Genomic DNA, 19,941 nt, shown 5'->3' on the forward strand with positions numbered 1-19,941 from the left:
GTATGTTTTAGACTCTTCGTACATTTTGCTGTTGAGTCCCTCAGTGGGGTACCAGCATACCAGGGCTTGTGGAGGAGAGGAACTTGAGCAGCAACTTCTGGCTCTCCACATTTAACCGTGCATATACGGACACCTGAAATTGCTCTTTGAATTACTCCATTGTAACTAATGATAGCAAATAATAATCCCACAACTTCCTTTTATCTCTTCCCTTCAACAAAGCCCCAAAAGAAAAGTTTTTATGATTTTTCATTTGCCTGTTTTCCCTTTTCATAAGTGATTTCTAGTAACAGATTTTAGTTAGGAAACACACGTCATTGAAAAATAGTCCATAGCAAATACAAACATGTACAAATTAGATTTTGCACTTGTCAGAACTGAATTTCCTTTAATTTTCTGTGTGGCATTAAGTACAGCATTTTGTAATGTGGTTTCTATAACCACCTCCAATTGCTGGAACAATGTTTTTCCAATCTCAATCCTATCTGGAGGAAAAAAACTTGATTTTAAAACATCCAAATTAACTTTTGAATAGTGTTAAAATGTCTTCCTGCAGCGAGATTCAAAATTTGCATATACTGATTTACTGCAATTTAGCAATAACAGATTATTCAGTGCAGCAGTGGAAAGATCTGGGCTTGAATTCTTCAAAAGGAGCAGAATGGAATTATAGCTGCTGGCGTTGCTCCCACCTTCTAAAAGTAAGCAAAGGAAAAATGGGTTTTAGAATTGAAGATTAAAAATAATTGCCTCCAAAATTCTCTGAAAAATTGATCCAATGGCTAAGCGGGTAATCTTGATGTTCTAAATTGTACAGAACTGAAATTTCCCAAGTTTATCAAACTAGTTTACTACATTAAGATACCAGGGCAATACTATTGGTTCTAATTTTCATGGGTTAGAAAGGGAACAAACATGGAGACAGCTTTCCACTGCTAAATCCTATCCAGATACTACAGCTTAAGACAGGATTGAGCTTATAGAATCACAGAATGCTTACTGCACAGGAAGAGGCCACTTGATCCATCATGTTTGCGGCAGACGACAAACAAGCCATCCAGCCTAAACCCACTTTCCAGTATTTGGTCCGTAGCCCTGCAGGTTATGGCACTTGAGGTGCATATCCAGACACCATTTAAATGAGCTGAGGGTTTCTGCCTCTACTACCCTTTCAGGCATTGACCCCTACCACCCTCGGGTGAAAAAATGTTTTCCCCATCTCCCCTCTAATCCTTCTACCAATCACTTTAAATCTATACCCTCAGTCACTGATTTTTCTGCTAAACTAAGTAGGCCTTTCCCATCCACTCTATCCAGGCCCCTCAATTTCGTACATCTCAATCAAAATCTCCCCACCTCTGTTTAAAGGAGAACAAACCCAGCCGATCCAATCTTTCCTCATTGCTGCAATTTTCCAGTCCTGGCAACATACTTGTAAATCTCCTCTGTACCCTCCCTAATACAATTACATCTTTCTGTAATAAGGTGACCAGAACTGCACACAGTACACAAGTTGTGGCCTAATTAATGTTTTATATAATTCTAGCATAACTTCCCTGCTCTCATATTCTATGCCTCAGCTAATAAATGAAAGGATTCCATATGCCTTCTTAACCACCTTCTCAACCTATCCTGCTACCTTCAGGGATCTGTGGACATTCATTCCAGGGTCCTTCACTTTGTCTACACCACCAGTATTTATTGTGCATTCCTTTTCCCCAACTGCATCACCTCACATTTTCTGGACTTTTGCCACCTTTTTTGCCCACCTGACCAGTCCATTGATATCTTCCTGCAGTCTACAATAGTCCTCCTCACTATCAACCATGCAGCCAATTTTTGAGTCATCTGGTATGTTTTAGATCCTTCATACATTTTGGTGCTGAGTCCCTTGGTGAGGTATCAGCATAGCAGGGCTTGTGGAGGAGCAGAGGAACTTGAGCAGCAACTTCTGGCTTTCCACATTTAACCGTACATGCGCGGACACCTGAAATTGCTCTTTGATTTCTTCCATAATAACTAAGCATGATAGCAAATTATAATCCCCTCTTGATCATTCCCCTACATTTACATCCAAATCAAGCTTGGTGATGGCATCCATGGTAGAATCGTACAGACTCAAGTGAAGACTTGGGTGGATTATTGGAGGGTTTCTAGTACCCTTGGGATTCAAGAAATGGGGAAAAAGTAGACTCAAATTGAAAAACATTGCAGCTTATGTCTTACTTTGAACAAGCATGATGGTGATGCCCTTTAAATTTGCTTTAATGGATGAATCACAAAATCTCAGTGCAGAAGAGGCTCTTCGGCCCATCAAGTCTGCACCAACACGTGAGAAACACCAGACCTACCTATGTAATCCCATTTACCAGCACTTGGCCCATAACTTGAATGTTATGACGTGCCAAGTGCTCATCCAGGTACTTTTTAAAGGATGTGAGGCAACCCGCCTCCACCACCCTCCCAGGCAGCGCATTCCAGACCGTCACCAGCCTCTGCGTAAAAAGGTTTTTCCTTACATCCCCCCTAAACCTTCTGCCCCTCACCTTGAACTTGTGTCCCCTTGTGACTGACCCTTCAACTAAGGAGAACAGCTGCTCCCTATCCATCCTGTCCATGCCACCCATAATCTTGTGCACCTCGATCAGGTCGCCCCTCAAGTCTTCTCTGCTCCAACGAAAACAACCCAAGTCTCTCCAACCTCTCTTCATAACTTAAATGTTTCATTCCAGGAAAAATCCTGGTGAATCTCCTCTGCACCCACTCCAGTGCAATCACATCCTTCCTATAATGTGGCGACCAGAACTGCACACAGTACTCCAGCTGTGGCCTCACCAAGGTTCTATACAACTCCAACATGACCTCCCTACTTTTGTAATCTATGCCTCGATTGATAAAGGCAAGTGTCTCATATGCCTTTTTCACCACCCCACTAACATGCCCCTCTGCCTTCAGAGATCTATGGACACACACGCCAAGGTCCCTTTATTCCTCAGAACTTCCTAGTGTCATGCCGTTCATTGAATACTTCCTTGTCAAATTACTCCTTCCAAAGTGTGTCACCTCACACTTTTCAGGGTTAAATTCCATCTGCCACTTATCTGCCCATTTGACCATCCCGTCTATATCTTCCTGTAGTCCAAGACACTCAACCTCACTGTTAACCACCCGGCCAATCTGTGTCATCCGCAAACTTACTAATCCTACCCCCCACATAGTCATCTGTGTCGTTTATATAAATGACAAATAATAGGGGACCCAGCACAGATCCATGTGGTACGCCTTCCAGTCACTAAAGCAGCCTTCTATCATCACCCTCTGTCTCCTACAACTAAGCCAATTTTGAATCCACCTTATCAAATTATCCTGTATCCCATGTGCATTTACCTTTTTTATAAGTCTCCCATGGGACCTTGTCAAAGGCTTTGCTGAAATCCATATAAACTACATCAACTACACTACCCTCATCTACACACTTGGTCACCCCCTCAAAAAATTCAATCAAATTTGATAGGCATGACCTCCCTCTGACAAAGCCATGCTGACTATCCCTGATCAAACCTTGCCTCTCCAAGTGGAGATAGATTCTCCCCTTCAAAATTTTCTCCAATAGTTTCCCTACCACTGACGTGAGACTCACTGGTCTGTAGTTCCCTGGCTTATCTCTACAACCCTTCTTAAATAGTGGAATCACATTAGCTGTTCTCTAGTTCTCTGGCACCTCCCCCTTGGCCAGAGAGGAATTAAAAATTTGGGTCAGAGCCCCTGCAATCTCCTCCCTTGCTTCCCTCAGCAGTCTGGGACACAAATCATCCGGACCTGGAGATTTGTCCATTTTTAAGCCTGCCAACACCTCCAATACCTTGTCACTCCCTATATCAATTTGCTCAAGAACCTCGCAGTCTCTCTCCCCAAGTTCCATACCTTCATCCTCATTCTCTTGGGTGAAGACGGATGTGAAGTATTTGTTCAACACTCTACCGATGTCCTCTGGCTCCACCCATAGATTGTCCCCTTGGGCCCTACTCTTTCGCTGGTTATCCTCTTCCCATTGATATACTTATAGAATATCTTGGGATTTTCCCTACTTTTAACAGCCAGAGCTTTCTCGTATCCCCTCTTTGCTCTCCTAATTGCTTTCTTAAGCTCCACCCTGTACTTTCTGTACTCCACTCATGCCTCTGCTGATTTGCTCCCCTTGTACCTGCTAAAAAGCCTCTCTTTCCCTTCTCATTGTATCCCGAATATCTCTGGTCATCCATGGTTCTCTGGGCTTGTTATTCCTTCCCATCACCCTAGAGGGAACATGTTGAGCCTGTACCCTCCCCATTTCCTTTTTGAACACCCCCCACTGCTCTTCTGTAGATTTCCCCACAAGTAGTTGTTCCCAGTCTACCTTGGCCAGATCCTGCCTTATTTTCCTAAAATCCACTCTCCCCCAATCCAAAACATTTTTGTGTCTTACGTTTTTAAGTTAACCACTTAGGCTGCCTTAAGGTCTGGAAAAACAATGAATCTTCCCAGGTTTGACTGGCTGAGTGGAACTTTAGATTTATAGATTATCAAGCAAGTTGACTGTTCATCAAAATAATCAGTGGCAAGTTTAAACTGATGACACTTATTCATTTGAAGGGAACAAAAAAAAACCAAACATGAAAGGCTACACAACCATAATTTATTTGAAAATCAACTTGTTACAAAATATTGTTAAAGATAAGACTTAACACATTTGCTAATAAAATTCACCTTTTAGATACGCAACAGAAATCACACATTAATACATTTAAAAATCTAGTAAATATACATAGCTAGAAACTCAAAAGCCCTCTGCTCTAACCATGTCTGACTTCAAACTGAATGAGTGTAACATTTTACTGCAGTGTTTAATACCTGTAAAGCATTTGGGAATTAAAAATCCTACTTGCATCTCTACAATTGTCTATGGTTTCCATTTATACTTGTTTCTTTTAACATATTGGCAGGCTAGCTATGCGAAAGCAGAAGAGGAAGAACCTAAAGAAAAGTTATAGCTCCTGCAGAGCTTTTTTGCTCCCACTAGGCATCTCTGTATTACAATTATTCGTCTGTTGCCGGCAGCCAACTTGCCCCTTTTTAATAAAAATAGGAACCTTGATTGGACAAAAGTCTCCTTGATTTAAGGTTACCTTAGGATTTTGCATTTTGGACAGTCAAAACCTAAATTCCCAGTGAGCTTGAACACAGCAGGAATCTGATCAAATTTTGCAATATGCTTTAAAACACAAAATAATCAGTGTTTTCTGAAGCACTAGAATCACCATATCCTTACCAACTCTAAGGGCATCCTGTGGCCAATCTCTGTCCAACAGGCAGTTTCAGCCAATACGTTTTGATATTTCTTCCCTAAATCCTTCCTCACCCTCCCAATTTCCAGAAGTCCTATAAAAATTTGACCAACTATGCTATGCTTTTAAATTCTATTTGCACCCCACCACCTCCCCCCCAACCCCTTCTCGTTCTCATTTGTTCAGCATCCACTACTTTTTCCCCTCCAATACAATGCTTCCTCAGATGTAAAGCACCGTGGAAACGACAGTTTTTGTTTAGCCTGAAGCACACTGTTGGTGCCAGGTCAAGGGAACTTTACTTTACACACAGTCACCCTCTATCTAATCTGGAAATGTTCGGTGTTGACACTGGGTCCTACAATAGGGAACTGTTCCATTTTATACCACCATCTCTCACCCTCAACAGCACAATATTAAGGGAAAAAAACAGCAGGTCAGGAATTTTCAAAGTATCTAAAATGCTGAAATGTATATGATACCTTTAACACAGAAAGCATTCCAAAGTGTTTCACAGAACAGAAACAGAAGCTGAGCATATCACAATTACGTCCCTTAGTTCACAATCTTTTTAAAAAACTGTGTGTTGGAAAACACTGTTCTCACTTTTACGAGGTAATACAGCTTAAATGTAAAAACTCTATATAAGAGTGACTTACTGAAGTTTAATCAGCATCAAGCTTCTGTATGTTACCGACCCACTTTGAAAAGAAAGCATCACATTGGTGTTTCTTGAAACTGCTGCCTTTGAGCGAGGGCCTGGTTGCTCAGCAATCGTTGCTGCTGTTGTAGAAACTGCACAACTTCTGGACTTCTCAATAATGACTAAAAATAAATGTAATGGCATTACTGATCAAATCCTATTTTAACAAAACACTTTGTTGCAATGGAATTATTTACACACCATCTAAGGTTTTAACAATTCTTTGTAGAGCTTTTCTAATGAAAATGTCTCAAACAGTATTTCACAACAAAAAGGCAAATTCAGTACTCCCATGTTCACAACAGGAAGCCAAGCTTGGGCAGCACAGATTGGAAAATAAACATTAGCGTTGCAGCCACATCTCTGATTGCACTCTTCAAGTTTGGTTCTCCACTAGGAGTTCCGGCTTTCACGTTAAAATTACATTTTCTTCAAAAAGAACAATCAAAAACTATGTTGGGACCCAGTTGCAAAAATGTCACTTCTTCACAAGTCATCTCTTTGCTATCTGACCAATGTTATTAGGACAGTTTTCACATTTGAAAAGATATTTCCTGGATAAACTATCCAAAGCATTTAGAACAGTATTTTTCGCCCAGTACTGTGCATAATATATTAAAGAATTTACAGCACAAGCCACTCAGCTCACCAGGCCTGTGGTGTTTCACGCCTCACACAAACCTCCTCCCACCTTACGGCATCTCACTCCCCAACATAACTTTATATTTCTTTCTCCCTCACATACCTAGCCAGTCTCCCCTTAGATGCATCAATAAGAGGCAGGTAGTATACATCAAAAAAACTGAGGTGACCAAATCCTTTATTGTAAAGCTCAGCAAAGGTGCAGCCCATAATGCTAAGTCTGCACATTTCATACAGTCGACATGCTCCACCCCCAGTCTGCATTAGAAGTGATACCACAAGTACGGTAGTAGTGCTTTGTTCCCAGTCAAACTTTCGCATCAGGAAGGGGGGAAAAAAAGAAACAGCTAACCAAACTGCTCTTCACTTACAATTGTGATTTTTAACCAGATATTTTCTGATGTTTAAAAATCATTGCACTTACTTCAGTTTGAAAACTAGAGTTTTTCTCCTTAAATGGAATACGTCCAGGAAATTGCAGCACTAAAATATCATCCTGTAAACCACAGTTAATGCACTTGATATTTGGGATGTGTCCCTCCCCAATTGTCAATTCTGATATTGGTTGGTTAATGCTACAACAAAAAATTATAGCAACATAGTGTATGGCAATAAGCACACGAACTGAATGTCTGAATTAAATTTGAAAAGGTCCAGAGACTGGACCAGGCGGCTCTATGGATTTTCTTATAGGATCAGTGCGGGGTCTACTCCTGGCCTCACCAAAAGAAACAACTGCAGGTCCAGAATGTGTGGCATCTGTGAGGAGTACTGCTCCAGTTGCTTGACTCTTCCACTAACTTGTCCATACCTAGATGGCCCTAGAGGGAGCATTTTGTCACCCACCAGTGCTCTCAAGGCCTTCTGAGACCAGCAGATTTATACCACAAAAATTAAACAAGACAGTGAAATCTTAATTTAGCTTCTTCAGACTGTTTTACTCATGGTGTCTTCCCCAGATTGAAGAGGCATTTGTGATGCTGATTTCTTTCTGGGTACCCAATGCCATGCTTATTCATCCAATTAGAATAGGCTATCCAAGGGCCCCTTTTGAAAAGTGAGTGTGTGCAAGTCAGCCATTTATCTGGGGTTTCTGTGGCTCTTCTGCTGAAGTTAAAGCAGACAAGCAGGAGAACCCAAGTGGAAATTCAACCATCCTGCCCAGCTGGAGAATAATGAGTTGCCATGAGATCACGTCAATTCCATTTTGAATTTAAATTGTCAAAAAATCACAGTTTGAAAGTCTGGATCCAAAATACTAATAAAAAAAAGACATCAGCAGGTAAGGTGTTGTGATGAATATTCTTTAGTTTGGGCTCTTAGACTAGGATAACCCAACTACAATAGATCAGATCACCAACTGTGGTTTACATAGGCCCTAATTAAAAATATCTGTTCCAGAAATTGAAAACAGGAAATTTGGCAATGTTTGAATAGAGTGGCTTAACGAAGATATGCAATAAAAAAAATGCATTTTCCTCAAAATAAAAGATTCAAATAATTCCCCTCTTACAGCATTAAATATAGGAATATTAAAGTGGCACACAACTGCTTCAATACATGGGCATGATTGCAGCAGACACAGCCATTAATGATGGAGATGAATGCAAGTATCATAAGAATGGCTGGTTAACTGGGCACCACATGTGTGAAATTTAGGGATCATAAACACTCACCAATCTCTTTTGGTTTAACACTTGCTCAAGGAGACTTGCTTTACGACTTGCTTGATGCACTATCATACAGCTCAAACGCTGTTTAGTGGCAGATGTAGGTCTTTCATCTGCGTCATCCTGTGGAGGAACCAGAACAAATAACTAAGTGCTTTACAGTCAACAAACAGCACCCAGTATTAAACTTCCCCATTTAGCCACCGTGATATTTTGCACTGCAAGTTGCTGGAAGTGAGAGATGGAAATGGTGTGGCACTCTCTAGAAGAGGGCATTTGGGATCTGAATGAACAGAGCAAGCGACAGCATCCCTTAACTACTTTGAAGGATTGTGAAGTTAACAACATAAGGACCAAAGAGGGACTGCAAGTTAGAATCAGCAAATTCAAATCAGGTGCAGAAAGAGAAATAAAGAGAGGTATTTTTTTTAAAAAAAACATTCAACAATTAAAACTTGAAAGACCAAGGCTCCACACTTACTAAGTTAAGTTTTAGTGCCAGAAATGTTGTGGTCATTAAGGATAGTGGTCATTAACACTTCATAAGCCATTAAAAGTGTAATTACACATAATTTTTTAAATTCATTCACGGGATGTGGGCTTCGCTGGCTGGGCCAACATTTATTGCCCATCCCTAATTGTCCTTGAGGTGGTGGTGGTGAACTGCCTTCTTGAACTGCTGCAGTCCACGTGGTGTAGGTACACCCACAGTGCTGGCCCAACATATCGGCAGTGAGTTTAGTTCATATCTACCATGCAAATAACAAACAAACATGATTCAGGATGTCCCAAAATGCTTTATAGATAATTAAGTACTTCTGTGATAATAGGATCAGTGTGGCTAATTTCCATACGAGGTCTCATTCGGCATCACAATAATGATTAGGTTCTTTTTTTGAGTGATTTGGTTGAGAGATAAATATTGGCCAGCACACAGGAGAACTCCACAGCTCTTCTTTGAAGTAGTGCCATGGGATCTTTTACAACCAATCAAGATGGCCTTGGTTTACTGTCTCAGGTAAAAGATAGCGCCTCCGAAAGAAAACAAATTCATGACATTCAATGCATGTCAGTGGCTTGGCAGACCGTGAAACGCCATTTACACAAAGCAAAAGGCAGAGCCCCACAACTCGGATAGGAACTTTTGGCTATTCATATTTAACCACACGTCTGCTCCTCACCTGAAGGTGTTTATTATTTAGACATAAATAATAGCAAGTGCCATTAGCCTCACCATTATTTTGACAGCAGAATCTGGCCCACTGACTTTTTAAAAAAAACTACGACTGCCCGAAATTTTCCTTCACAATTGATGTTGGGCTGAAGAGTTGGCAAAAAATTGAATTCAATAAATCTGGTTATTTGTGGACTGGTACAAGATACAGTGACCATGAAAGTTGCTGGATTATTAGAATGCAACATTCAAAAAAGCTGTTCTGTAAAAAACAAAAGCTATCAAATATAAATTATAATTTGAAGGTAGGACAGGAAAATAAAGAAATCCAAGCTGATTACTTGCAAGATTGTTTTAAGTTACATTGATGCTTATATATTTATGTATTTTGTTATACATTTTTGATTCAAAGTTATTCACATCACCTAATGTCTCAATGATGAATGTATCACAATGTATTACTAAGCCATCCAGACTAGGTTCAATTCATGGTCTGTCCAGAGTAAAGGGCAGTATTGATGCACAACAGCTAACCCAGCAATCCTGAGCTGAGAGGAACAAAGGACATGATCATTTTTATTCTTGATTATTACCCAGCAGCTTTAGCGCACATGGATAACAGGCAAACATCATAAAGAAAGAATTAGCAATATATGGGCACTACATAAATGCATTTCATTAGTCAGGCAGTCTAAAGGCACTTTACAGCCAATAAATTACTTGAGGTAATTTAGGTAGTCTAGTGATCAGGAGTTCAAAGCCTACTATCGCAAAAAACATGAATTCAATAAGACTGGTAATTTGTGGGCAGGTACAAGATTAAAGGAACCATTAAAGTTTCTGGGTTATGGTAAGAAAAAAACTGAAGCACTTCTGCCAGTGTCACCCACATCCCAAGGACAAGTTTAAAATAAGCAACCACAGCAGCTAATTAGCAAATAGCAAATTTCCTGGGAATAGTTCAGGTAAGAATATCGGTCAGTAAAACCTCTTTTCTTTTTTAATTAATGCTACAGGATCTTTTTGCATTCACTTTTAAAAGGCTTTACTTTTAACATCTCGCCAGCAAGGTGGCATCTGGGAGTACAGTCCTCCTTCAGTAGATCGTGTGCTGAGGTAGAGTTTGAAGATGAGGCTTTCTGCAAAATGGAGGTAACATGAGAGGGGGAAAAACAAGGTGCATAAAAATTGGGACAGATAGCACCAGAGTTAGAAATAATATGTTATTAGGTGTGGTCAGGGTAGATGGAATGCACTATGATCTAAATACTGTGCACGTATGTGAATGCATGCAGCACAGTAAATAAGGTATAGCTGCAGGCACAAATAGCCACATGAAAATAGGATATTGTGGCGATAAGAGAGACCTGGCTCAAGGAGTGGGTACTAAATATTCCTGTATACGAGGTGTCTGGGAAAGATAGGGAAGGAAAGAAAAGAGGAGGGGTGGCAGTATTGATTAAGGAGAATATTATGGTGCTGGAGAAAGATGTCCAATAGGAGTCAAGGATAGAATCCATTTGGTTGGAACTAAAAAACAATAGAGGTACCATACACTACTGGGTGTATTCTATAGGACACCAACTAGTGGAAAAGGTACAGAGCAACAAACGTGCAAGAAAATTAGTGAAGTGCAAATACTATAGTTATAAAGAGGGAAAGGGGGACTTTTATTACCCTGACATAGACCGGGATAGTAATAGCGCGAAGGGCGGGGGGGAGGGGAAAGAATTTATTAAGTGCATCCAGAAGAATTGTCTAGGTAATGGCCCAGATCTTCTGGTCTCTGGATGGTCATATCCCAGAAGGTGCGCTGCAGAAACCTCTCAGAAGTCTCAACACAAGGATTTTGCAGGAACAGCCTGATAAGTTTGGACTTCCGATGGGCAATTCCCCAGCATCCAGAACACCCCGAAACTCTGGGTTAGAGTCAGAGACTTTCAAATGTTCCGGCTCGCTTACCAGAATAGTTACCCAGAAAAAGTTAGAATAATTATTAAAACCAGTTCTAACTCCTGGGTAACTATATTACTGACGCTCCCACCCAACCCCTCATTGGATTCCACAACTATCCCCCCTGCTCCCCCACCCCACACCCCACCTGACCATTCACCCTCGAACTACTCCCTTAACACCCTGCCCCCGCCAACAGCCCCCATGACTATTCCCACCCTCCCCCGGAACAACCTCCCCCAAAACCCCAAATACACCCCACGGCCCTAACTACTTCCCAATCACCTGACATCCGGCTTTCCCTACTCCCTCACTCACCGATCCACGTGCCACCCTAGCACCTGACCCACCCACCTGCCACCCTAGCCCCTCAACCACCTTGGCAAATTTAAGCTTACCAGAATACAGCGGCTCGTGCTGTAAAAATGGGGGCGTGGCTTGACTTTGCCTGAAATCCTGCACTACGAAGGAGGACTCGCAGAGCAGGTGTGCTGTATATTTCTGCAGAGGCCCAGTTTATGGTGAGAAATGTGGAGCTCTTGAGCAAGGTAAGTAAATAAGAGCAGAGTGGCAATACGACATTGATTGCCACTCCTTGGAAGATTTGGCCGAATGTTTCTAATCCAAACAGGAAGGTGGCATTGCTGGATCTCATTCTAGGGAATGCAGTGGACCAAGTGTCAGTAGGAGAACATTAAGGAAATAGTGATCATAGCAATAGAATGTTATGTTAGCTAATGGAAAAGGACATAGAGCAATTCGGAGGAGTGGGGGGAAGATGTTGCCAAAGTAATAGGAAAGGAGGAGGAAGCTGAGACACTTGATGGGCTAAAATCAATAAAGAGGTGATATTAAAAAGACTGGCTGTACTTACAACTGCTGTCACCAGGACTGGATCAGATGCCACGAATGATACCGAGAGAATCAAATGTGGAAATTGCAGAGACAATGGCCATAATTTTCCAAAACAACAACAAAAATACCTGGAAAAACTCAGCAAGTCTGGCAGCATCTGCGGAGAGGAACACAGTTAACGTTTCGAGTCCGAATGACCCTTCAACAGAACTAAGTAAAAATAGAAGAGAGGTGAAATATAAGCTGGTTTAAGGGGGTGTGGGACAAGTAGGACAAGTAATTTTCCAATCCTGCTTAGATACAGGGGTGGTGCCAAAGGACTGGAGAGTGGCAAATGTTACACCCATATTCAAAAAAGGATGCAAGGATAAGTCCAGCAAATGCAGACAGTTTAATCTTAATGGTAGAAATGCTTTTAGAAATGGTAACCTTCGACAAATTGAACAGTCATTTAGAAAAATATGAATAAATTATGCAAAGCCAGCACGGATTTGTTAAGGGAAAAGTTGTTTTACCAACTCAACAGTTTTTTTGATGAGGTTGACGTGGGTGTATATGGATATCCCAAAGGCAGTTGATGAAGTGCCACATTAACAAGCTTGTCAGCTATGCTAAAGTCCATGGAATAAAAGGGACAGTGGCAGCACAGATAGCAAATTTGAGGAGAAGAAAGAGAGTTGCAGGGAATGGTTGTTTATCAGTTTGGAGGAAAGTATATAGCGGAGTCTCCGAGGAGATCACTGCTTTTTTGTTTAGTATATACAAATGATCTAGACTTGGGTGTGCACAGCACAAGTTCAAAATTTGCAACTGACACAAAACTTGGAAGTATTGTTAACTGTAAGGATGTAAGTGATAGACTTCAAGAAGACATGGACAGGCTGGTGGAATGGATGGACACTTGGCAAAGAAAATTTAATACAGAGAGGTGGGAAGTTATACATTTTGGTAGGTAAAGGAGAGGCAATATAAAATAAAGGGTACAATTCCAAAAGGGTGCAGGAACAAAAGGACCTAGGGGTATATGTGCTCAAATGGTTGAAGGTGGCAGGGCAGGTTGAGAAAGTGTTTTAAAAGCATTTGGGATCATTGGTTTTATAAATAGAGGCATTGAGTATAAAAGCAAGGAGGTTATGGTGAACCGCTACAAAACACTGGTTGAGCCTTAACTGGAGTAGTGTCTCCAATTCTGGGCACCACACTTTAGAAAGAATGAAAGAAAGCATTAGAGAGGGTGCAGAAAAGATTTATGAGAATGGTTCCAGGAATGAGGTACTTCAGTTACGTAGATAGATAGGACAAGCTGGGACTGTTCTCCTTAAAGAAGGGAAGATTGAGAGAAGATTTGATGGAGGTGTTCAAAATCATGAGGGGTCCGAACAGGGTAGATAGGGAGTAATTGTTTCCATTGGCAGAATGGTTGAAATCAGTGGACACCGATTTAAAGATGAATGGTAAAAGTCCCCAGGGCAACATGAGGAAAAACTTATTTTATGCGACAAGTGCTTAGGGTCTGGAATGCACTACCTGAGAGTGTGGTGAAGCAGATTCAATGGTGGCTTCCAAAAGAAACTGAATAATTATCTGAAGAGAAAAATTTAGCAAGACTACATAGGAGAAAGTGGAGAACTAGACGAGTTGCTTTTGCAGAGAGCTGGGATGGCGGTCAAATCCTTCAGTGCTGTAACCATTTTATGATTTAGGAAACGAGCAAAGTTAACATCTAAATGTCAAAAGTAGACTGATACTTCCAGCAAATACCCTGTCAACAACAACAAAAAACACACAAGGAGGGTAAGGAGGCATTGCCCAAGGGATTGTACCCCAGCAAGAACGCCAGACACTTTTCAAGAGAACACCAGAGAGTGGAAATGAAAACAAATATAATTGTTATCCCAGCAGCTACCGTTTATGCTCACATCGCTCTTGTTTATGTTGACCATGGCCTGGACGCTCTTCCTCTTCTTGTACTTGTCCTTGTAAGTTTTGTTGCGGTGTTTTTTGCACATCCAGGGTTTCCTGGGTTTAGCCACCTGGTTGGTGGTTTCCGTGCATCCCTCGTACACACATTTCCTGGTCACCATCTCGCTGTGGCCGCTTTCCTCCTCTTCTTCATCGTCTTCCTCCTCCTCCTCTTCCTCCTCCTCCTCCTCCTCGTTGTCTTCTTCGTCCTCTTCCCCCTCCCCGTTAGCCTCCCCTGGGCTCTCTCTGCTGTCAGGAGCCTCCGGCGCTTCACCTCCTCCCACCTGGTTACTTTCGGAACAAGCCGCGTCCATGGCCACCGTGGTCAGCTCCTGGTGGCTGACACTGCGAGGGGACAGATTCAGCTCCTCGCTGTTCTGACCGCTCTCGCTCTGCGCCTCACTCATCCCGAATCTCCCGCCGCAAACGCCTGCCGTCAGCGGACCGCCACCAAGCGCCCACAGTCCGCTCTCACTCCAGGTCCTCTACTCCACTGAGCATGCTCCAAGGTCCGCTCCGCACTGAGCATGCCCCAAGGCTCGCACCGCACTGAGCATGCGACAAGGCTCACTCCGCACTGAGCATGCTCCAAGGTCCGCTCCGCACTGAGCATGCCCCAAGGCTCGCTCCGCACTGAGCATGCTCCAAGGTTTCGCCCCTCACTGAGCATGCCCGAAGTTTCACTCCGCCCCTCTCCCGTACGCACCAATTAGCTGCTCTCCTTTAGCTGGGCCTGTGTCAATATAAATAAATAAGCACGTGCGAAGAGTAGGCACGTGACTTTTAGCTGCTATTGGACACCGGCCATCTTGGTAATGGAAAAACTGTGTTTTCGTTTCCTTGGTCAGGAGTCCCCACGTTTAGTTGGGAGAGAAGTGAACGGAAATCCTGTCGGAGAGGAGAGCAGTACTTCTTCGAGGTAGGCATTCCTGGAAGAGAAGTTTAGTTGGAAGCATTCCTAGTGAGTTGATCACTTACCGCATGATGTCTGATCACTGTGGTAGCCTTCTTGTAAGATGATGGTTTGCACCGTGGTAGCCCAACTATGTATTAAGCATCACCTAGTGGCTTAGGAACCCCACTCTGGCAAGGAAGTCACTGCTGTATTTGCAGGAGGAGAGAAGCAGTGAAACGTGAGTCTTCATGTAGTTTAGTAGGCCTGGGCTTGGGTCAGAGAGGGAAGAAAGATAGGCAGAGTGGTGCAACCTGAGTTATGGGAGGGTCTGGCAGGCCCATGGTGGGGGTAGGCCAGAGCCCAAGTCTTTGTGGGGTTCCTGAGCCTGTCTCAGGCAGGGATACGGTGAGGGGAGATAGGCTGCTGAATGAGGGGGCGGGGAGTGGTGGCAGGTGGTTGGGAAGAGGGGTTGCTGAATGAGTGTGTCAAGGACTGTTGGGTATGTGAATGGGGGCAGGGGTATTGGGTGGATATGTGTGTTTGGTGGGAAGCAGCGTGCAGAGAGTTGAGTGGGGTCCGTATGGAGCATCAAAGGAGTTGAGAAGGCAGACTGTAAGTAAAGTATATGATATGTGGAATGCTGTGAGGGACCTAGTTTTGCAATTGAATGATTTCCAGTTTCCCATACAGGAACTTAATTCTTTTATATCTCTTAATGAATGGATGGTCATCAAGCCCAGCCACCCCTATTCCACCAATGGTCTGAGACAGCAAAAGTGGAATCTGTTCAGTCTTCTTTCTTCCTGCCTAGCATATGTTGTCCAGGTCTCGCCGCAGAGAAGTGCACTGAAGCTTGCTGGACTATTGGTTTGGTGTGCTCGGTCAGGTTGATGTTATTCCTTACTCTTTTACTTGGACAAAACAGCTTGCTGTAGTTTCAGGGTATTTGACATAGCAAGGGTTAATGTGGGAATGGAAGACAGTACTGTTCAGTGTGATGTAAAGGGACACATGACAAGGGATCTGAGTCAGTCTAAAAGTATGCAGAGACCTGTATGGAAGTAAACTTGCAGTTAAGTAATAGTCCGGGCTATACCTTGTATATATGTGAATAGTTATGAATTATCAATAAACACTACTATTCAACCTTACAGGCCTCTGAACCTCTTCATGAGACCTGCTGAACAAACACCTTTACAACATGGTAGTAGCTCTTGAACAAACCCAGGACCAAAGAAGCTGGTGAAGGATCCTGCAGCTTGAAAAAAATACACCATCCTGACCTGATTGCAGTGCACCTGAGTTGAAAACACAGCTGGAGACCGCCTAAAAAGAAGCTCTGCTGCAGACATGTAGGCTGAAGGGTCGAAGAAAAATCCATTGTGCACCTAAAGGGCTCCACCAGAGCACGTGGCAGTCCATTGTGAATTCCCATCGATTGCAGAATCAAAGGACCTAGCAAGGGTGAACAAAAATTCAGTTCCCTGGCTGAACCAGTCTTCAGGCCATTCATCAGTCCGAGCTCTGAAGAATAGTCATACAGACTCGAAACATTAATTTTCTTTTTCTCTCCGCAGATGCTGGTAGACCTGCTGAGCTTTTCCAGCATTTTCTGCTTTTGAATCAGTCAGAGCAGTCTATTTCGTTAATCACCGCAGCCAACCCGAGTTCTGAGACTGGCCATGCCATGTGGCGGCCGAGCTTCGGGAATCACCTTTTTAATTTCCCTAAAATGTTCTAAAGGACCCGAATCTTTGATTTAAAAAAAAATATTTCATGCAAGAAAATGATCCCTTTTGAGGTCAAATCTGCGATCGCCGCTAGAACTTGATAAATGCGGAAGAAGCATTGACAAAATGGTTTCTAGTGGAGCCATCTTTAAAAGTGAAACAGCATTTAAAGTTATATTCCCCTGAGCTGAAAAGCAATCATGGATAATAAATCAACCCTACCAGATCAATTTGGGCTGATACAAGGGCAGAATTGGGGGCTTTGGCAAAAAGGATTTTCAAGATGCATGATAGCTTCGGGATTTGATAAGAAGACAGAGGCTGGACAAGTGAATACACTACTGTACTCAGTAGGTCGAATAGCCAATGACATAATTGTGAGGCAAGGAATAAATGAATCTTCAGATAAGTTTCAATAGGTTCTGAAATCCTTCAATACCTACTTTAAGAAGTAATAAAATTTTAGAGCTAGCAATGCTCAACAAGTGAATCCAACAGCCTGGAGAACCTGTTGATTCTTTCATAAACTAATTATACAGATTGGCTGAAGGCTGTGACTACAGCGACCTTAAGTCAGAGCTTATATGAGACCAAATAGCAGTTGGAGTGGATGACAATACCCTTTCGGACATACTACAGACAAAAGAAGAGCTGACACTAGAAAAAGCCATCCAAATAGGCAGTCTGAAATTTGTCAACAACACCAGTCCATTCTACGTAGTGAGGTTAAGCCATGGTATAAAGAAACACCAACTGTCCAGCTCATAAAGCAGTAAAAGGACAGGGAGACTCCAGGCCAAGGAAGACAATCCCAAACAGAGCACATGATGGTGGAAGACCATGTCAACGCTATGAAGCCAAAAGATCACACTGGTGAAAGCAATGTCCAGCAATCTCTGTGCAGTATTTCAACTGCAACCTGGGACACTTTGGAAAGCTGTGCAAGTCTAAGACGTCAAGAAGTGCGGAGGATCCCAAAACAGCCCATGAGATTGAGGTACCACACCAGGACAAAGTTCAACCATGCTCCTTGGGTGAGATCAAGGATCCTGGGTTCACCTTTTGGAATGCTGACATCTCTGTAAATGGTTGCCTCACCAATTTCAAATTAGATACGGGAGTCAGTGTTATGGCCCTCTTGGATATGGAACAATGGCTGAAAGACCTCTGGCTATGAGTGACAGACACACCAATCTATGGCCCTGGAGGAATCTGACTTCTGGTGATAGACATGATCGAAGGACCACTCCAGTGATAAGCAAATAGTTAAGATTTTGTACATCATCCAACACTATCCTTTTCTCTCTTAAGCAGGGGTGCCAGTGTTGCTCATGGATGAGGAGCATTCAAACAGAATGGAGATACACCGTCAACTCCCAGAAAGATCACAGTGGACCCCATGGAAAAAGAAAACCTAGGTTCATACTATGAAGGAACGGATTGAGCACTGCCCCTGGAAGGAACAGGGCAGGCCTTTGGTGTCCGAACAAAGCAGATGGATTGTTGATAAAGAAAAGTTGAACTCTAAGGAGTGCAAAAAGCGAATTAGATGGGGACGACCAAGTGCCAGAAACACACAATACAACGATTTCAACTCCAAGCCATCAACGCTTGACCAAAGCAACTGAGCCTGCCAGTGTTCCACATGTGACCAGGACAAGATAGGGAAAATTTGTCAAGCCTCCGGACCATCAGAATTTATAAAGTCAGAGACTTGAGAGGGGGAGAAGGGGTAGCACTTTTTTTAAGGTGTTGGGTAAAGACTCGGGGAGGTCTTGTACATGGGTGTCTGCCATAGTAAGGGTTAATGTGGGACTAGAGAACAGTACCACCTATAGTGTGATGTAAAGGGTCACATGACAAAGGACCTGGGTCAGTCTGAGTGTGCAGAGGTCTGTATAGAAGTAAGCGGAGTTCGCTCGTAGCGTAGGCTATACCTTGTGTATATGTGAATAATTATGTGTTACCAATAAACACTACTGTTCAACCTTACAAACCTCTTTGTGAACTCTACAGAACAAATCCTTACAACACTTGGGATGTGTGTGTTGATTTCAGCATCACGTGACAGATTGCTGATGATTCTGAAGCCTAGATATGTGAAGCTATCAACAACTTGCAGTGTCACATTGTCAATGCTGATAAATGGCAGCAAGACAAAATCCTGGACCATGACATTTGCCTTCCTGATGCTGAGAGTCAAACCAACTCTTTACAGGCATGAGAGAGTCTGTCCATTTGCCACTAAATGTATTCCTTGGTATGGAATACTAGTGTGACACTGTCAGCATAGAGCAACTCTCTGATAAGGAACAAAAATAAAAATAGCTGGAAAAACTCAGCAGGTCTGACAGCATCTGCGGAGAGGAATACAGTTAACGCTTCGAGTCCGTATGACTTCATCAGAACTGAGGGAATGTAGAAATGAGATGAAATATAAGCTGGTTGAGAGGGGTGGGACTGGTAGAGCTGGATAGAGGGATAGGTGGAGGCATAAGAAGAGATTGCCAAAGATGTCATGGTCAAAGGGGTATTGACGGTGGTGCTATTAGCTAAGAAATGTGCTAATGGTGACATTAAGGGTAGAAAGCAGGACGAGCAAGTGACTGATAGCCCTAGTGGGGGTGGGGTGGGGTGGGGGGGGGGAAAGGGATCAAAATGGGCTAAAAGGTGGAGATGAAACAATGGATGGAAATATATTTAAAAATAATGGAAATAGGCGGGAAAAGAAAAATATATTGAAAAATATAAATTATTGGAAAAAGGGGGATCGGAAAGGGGGTGGGAATGGAGGAGAGAGTTCATGATCTGAAATTGTTGAACTCAATGTTAAGTCCGGCAGGCTGTAAAGTGCCTAGTCGTAAGATGAGGTGCTGTTCCTTCAGTTTGCGTTGAGCTTCAGTGGAACATTGCAGCAGGCCAAGGACAGACATGTGGGCATGAGAGCAGGATGGTGTGTTGAATTGGCAAGCGACATGGAGGTCTGGGTCATGCTTGCAGACAGACCGAAGGTGTTCCGCAAAGCGGTCACCC

At 42.8% G+C, this 19,941-nt stretch overlaps 1 protein-coding gene and 1 long non-coding RNA gene across 4 annotated transcripts; one reads left to right on the forward strand and one right to left on the reverse strand.

Moving 5' to 3' along the window:
• Positions 1-583: 583 nt before the first annotated feature.
• rfxap (regulatory factor X-associated protein) lies at positions 584-14,809 on the reverse strand. Of its 3 annotated transcripts, none has more exons than XR_013577085.1 (4): positions 14,228-14,809; positions 8,346-8,462; positions 5,984-6,149; positions 584-695 (listed from the first exon to the last, which is right to left on the reverse strand). XR_013577085.1 is itself a non-coding variant. In XM_078545306.1 (3 exons), the coding sequence occupies exons 1-3, from the start codon at positions 14,688-14,690 to the stop codon at positions 6,042-6,044; spliced, it is 675 nt and encodes a 224-aa protein (XP_078401432.1). In that variant the 5' UTR covers positions 14,691-14,801; the 3' UTR covers positions 4,659-6,041. The 3 variants fall into 3 exon arrangements, 1 of the variants encoding a protein (XP_078401432.1); XR_013577084.1 differs by having other exon boundaries at positions 14,241-14,801; XM_078545306.1 differs by lacking the exon at positions 584-695 and having other exon boundaries at positions 4,659-6,149; positions 14,241-14,801.
• Positions 14,810-15,092: 283 nt separating this feature from the next.
• On the forward strand, positions 15,093-18,904 carry LOC144682698 (uncharacterized). The gene is made up of 2 exons (XR_013577086.1): positions 15,093-15,244; positions 16,333-18,904. It is a non-coding gene; the product is annotated as an uncharacterized LOC144682698 (long non-coding RNA).
• Positions 18,905-19,941: the final 1,037 nt, after the last annotated feature.

Source organism: Cetorhinus maximus, chromosome 7 (assembly GCF_964194155.1).
Source record: "Cetorhinus maximus chromosome 7, sCetMax3.hap1.1, whole genome shotgun sequence".
Taxonomy (NCBI): Eukaryota; Metazoa; Chordata; class Chondrichthyes; order Lamniformes; family Cetorhinidae; genus Cetorhinus; species Cetorhinus maximus.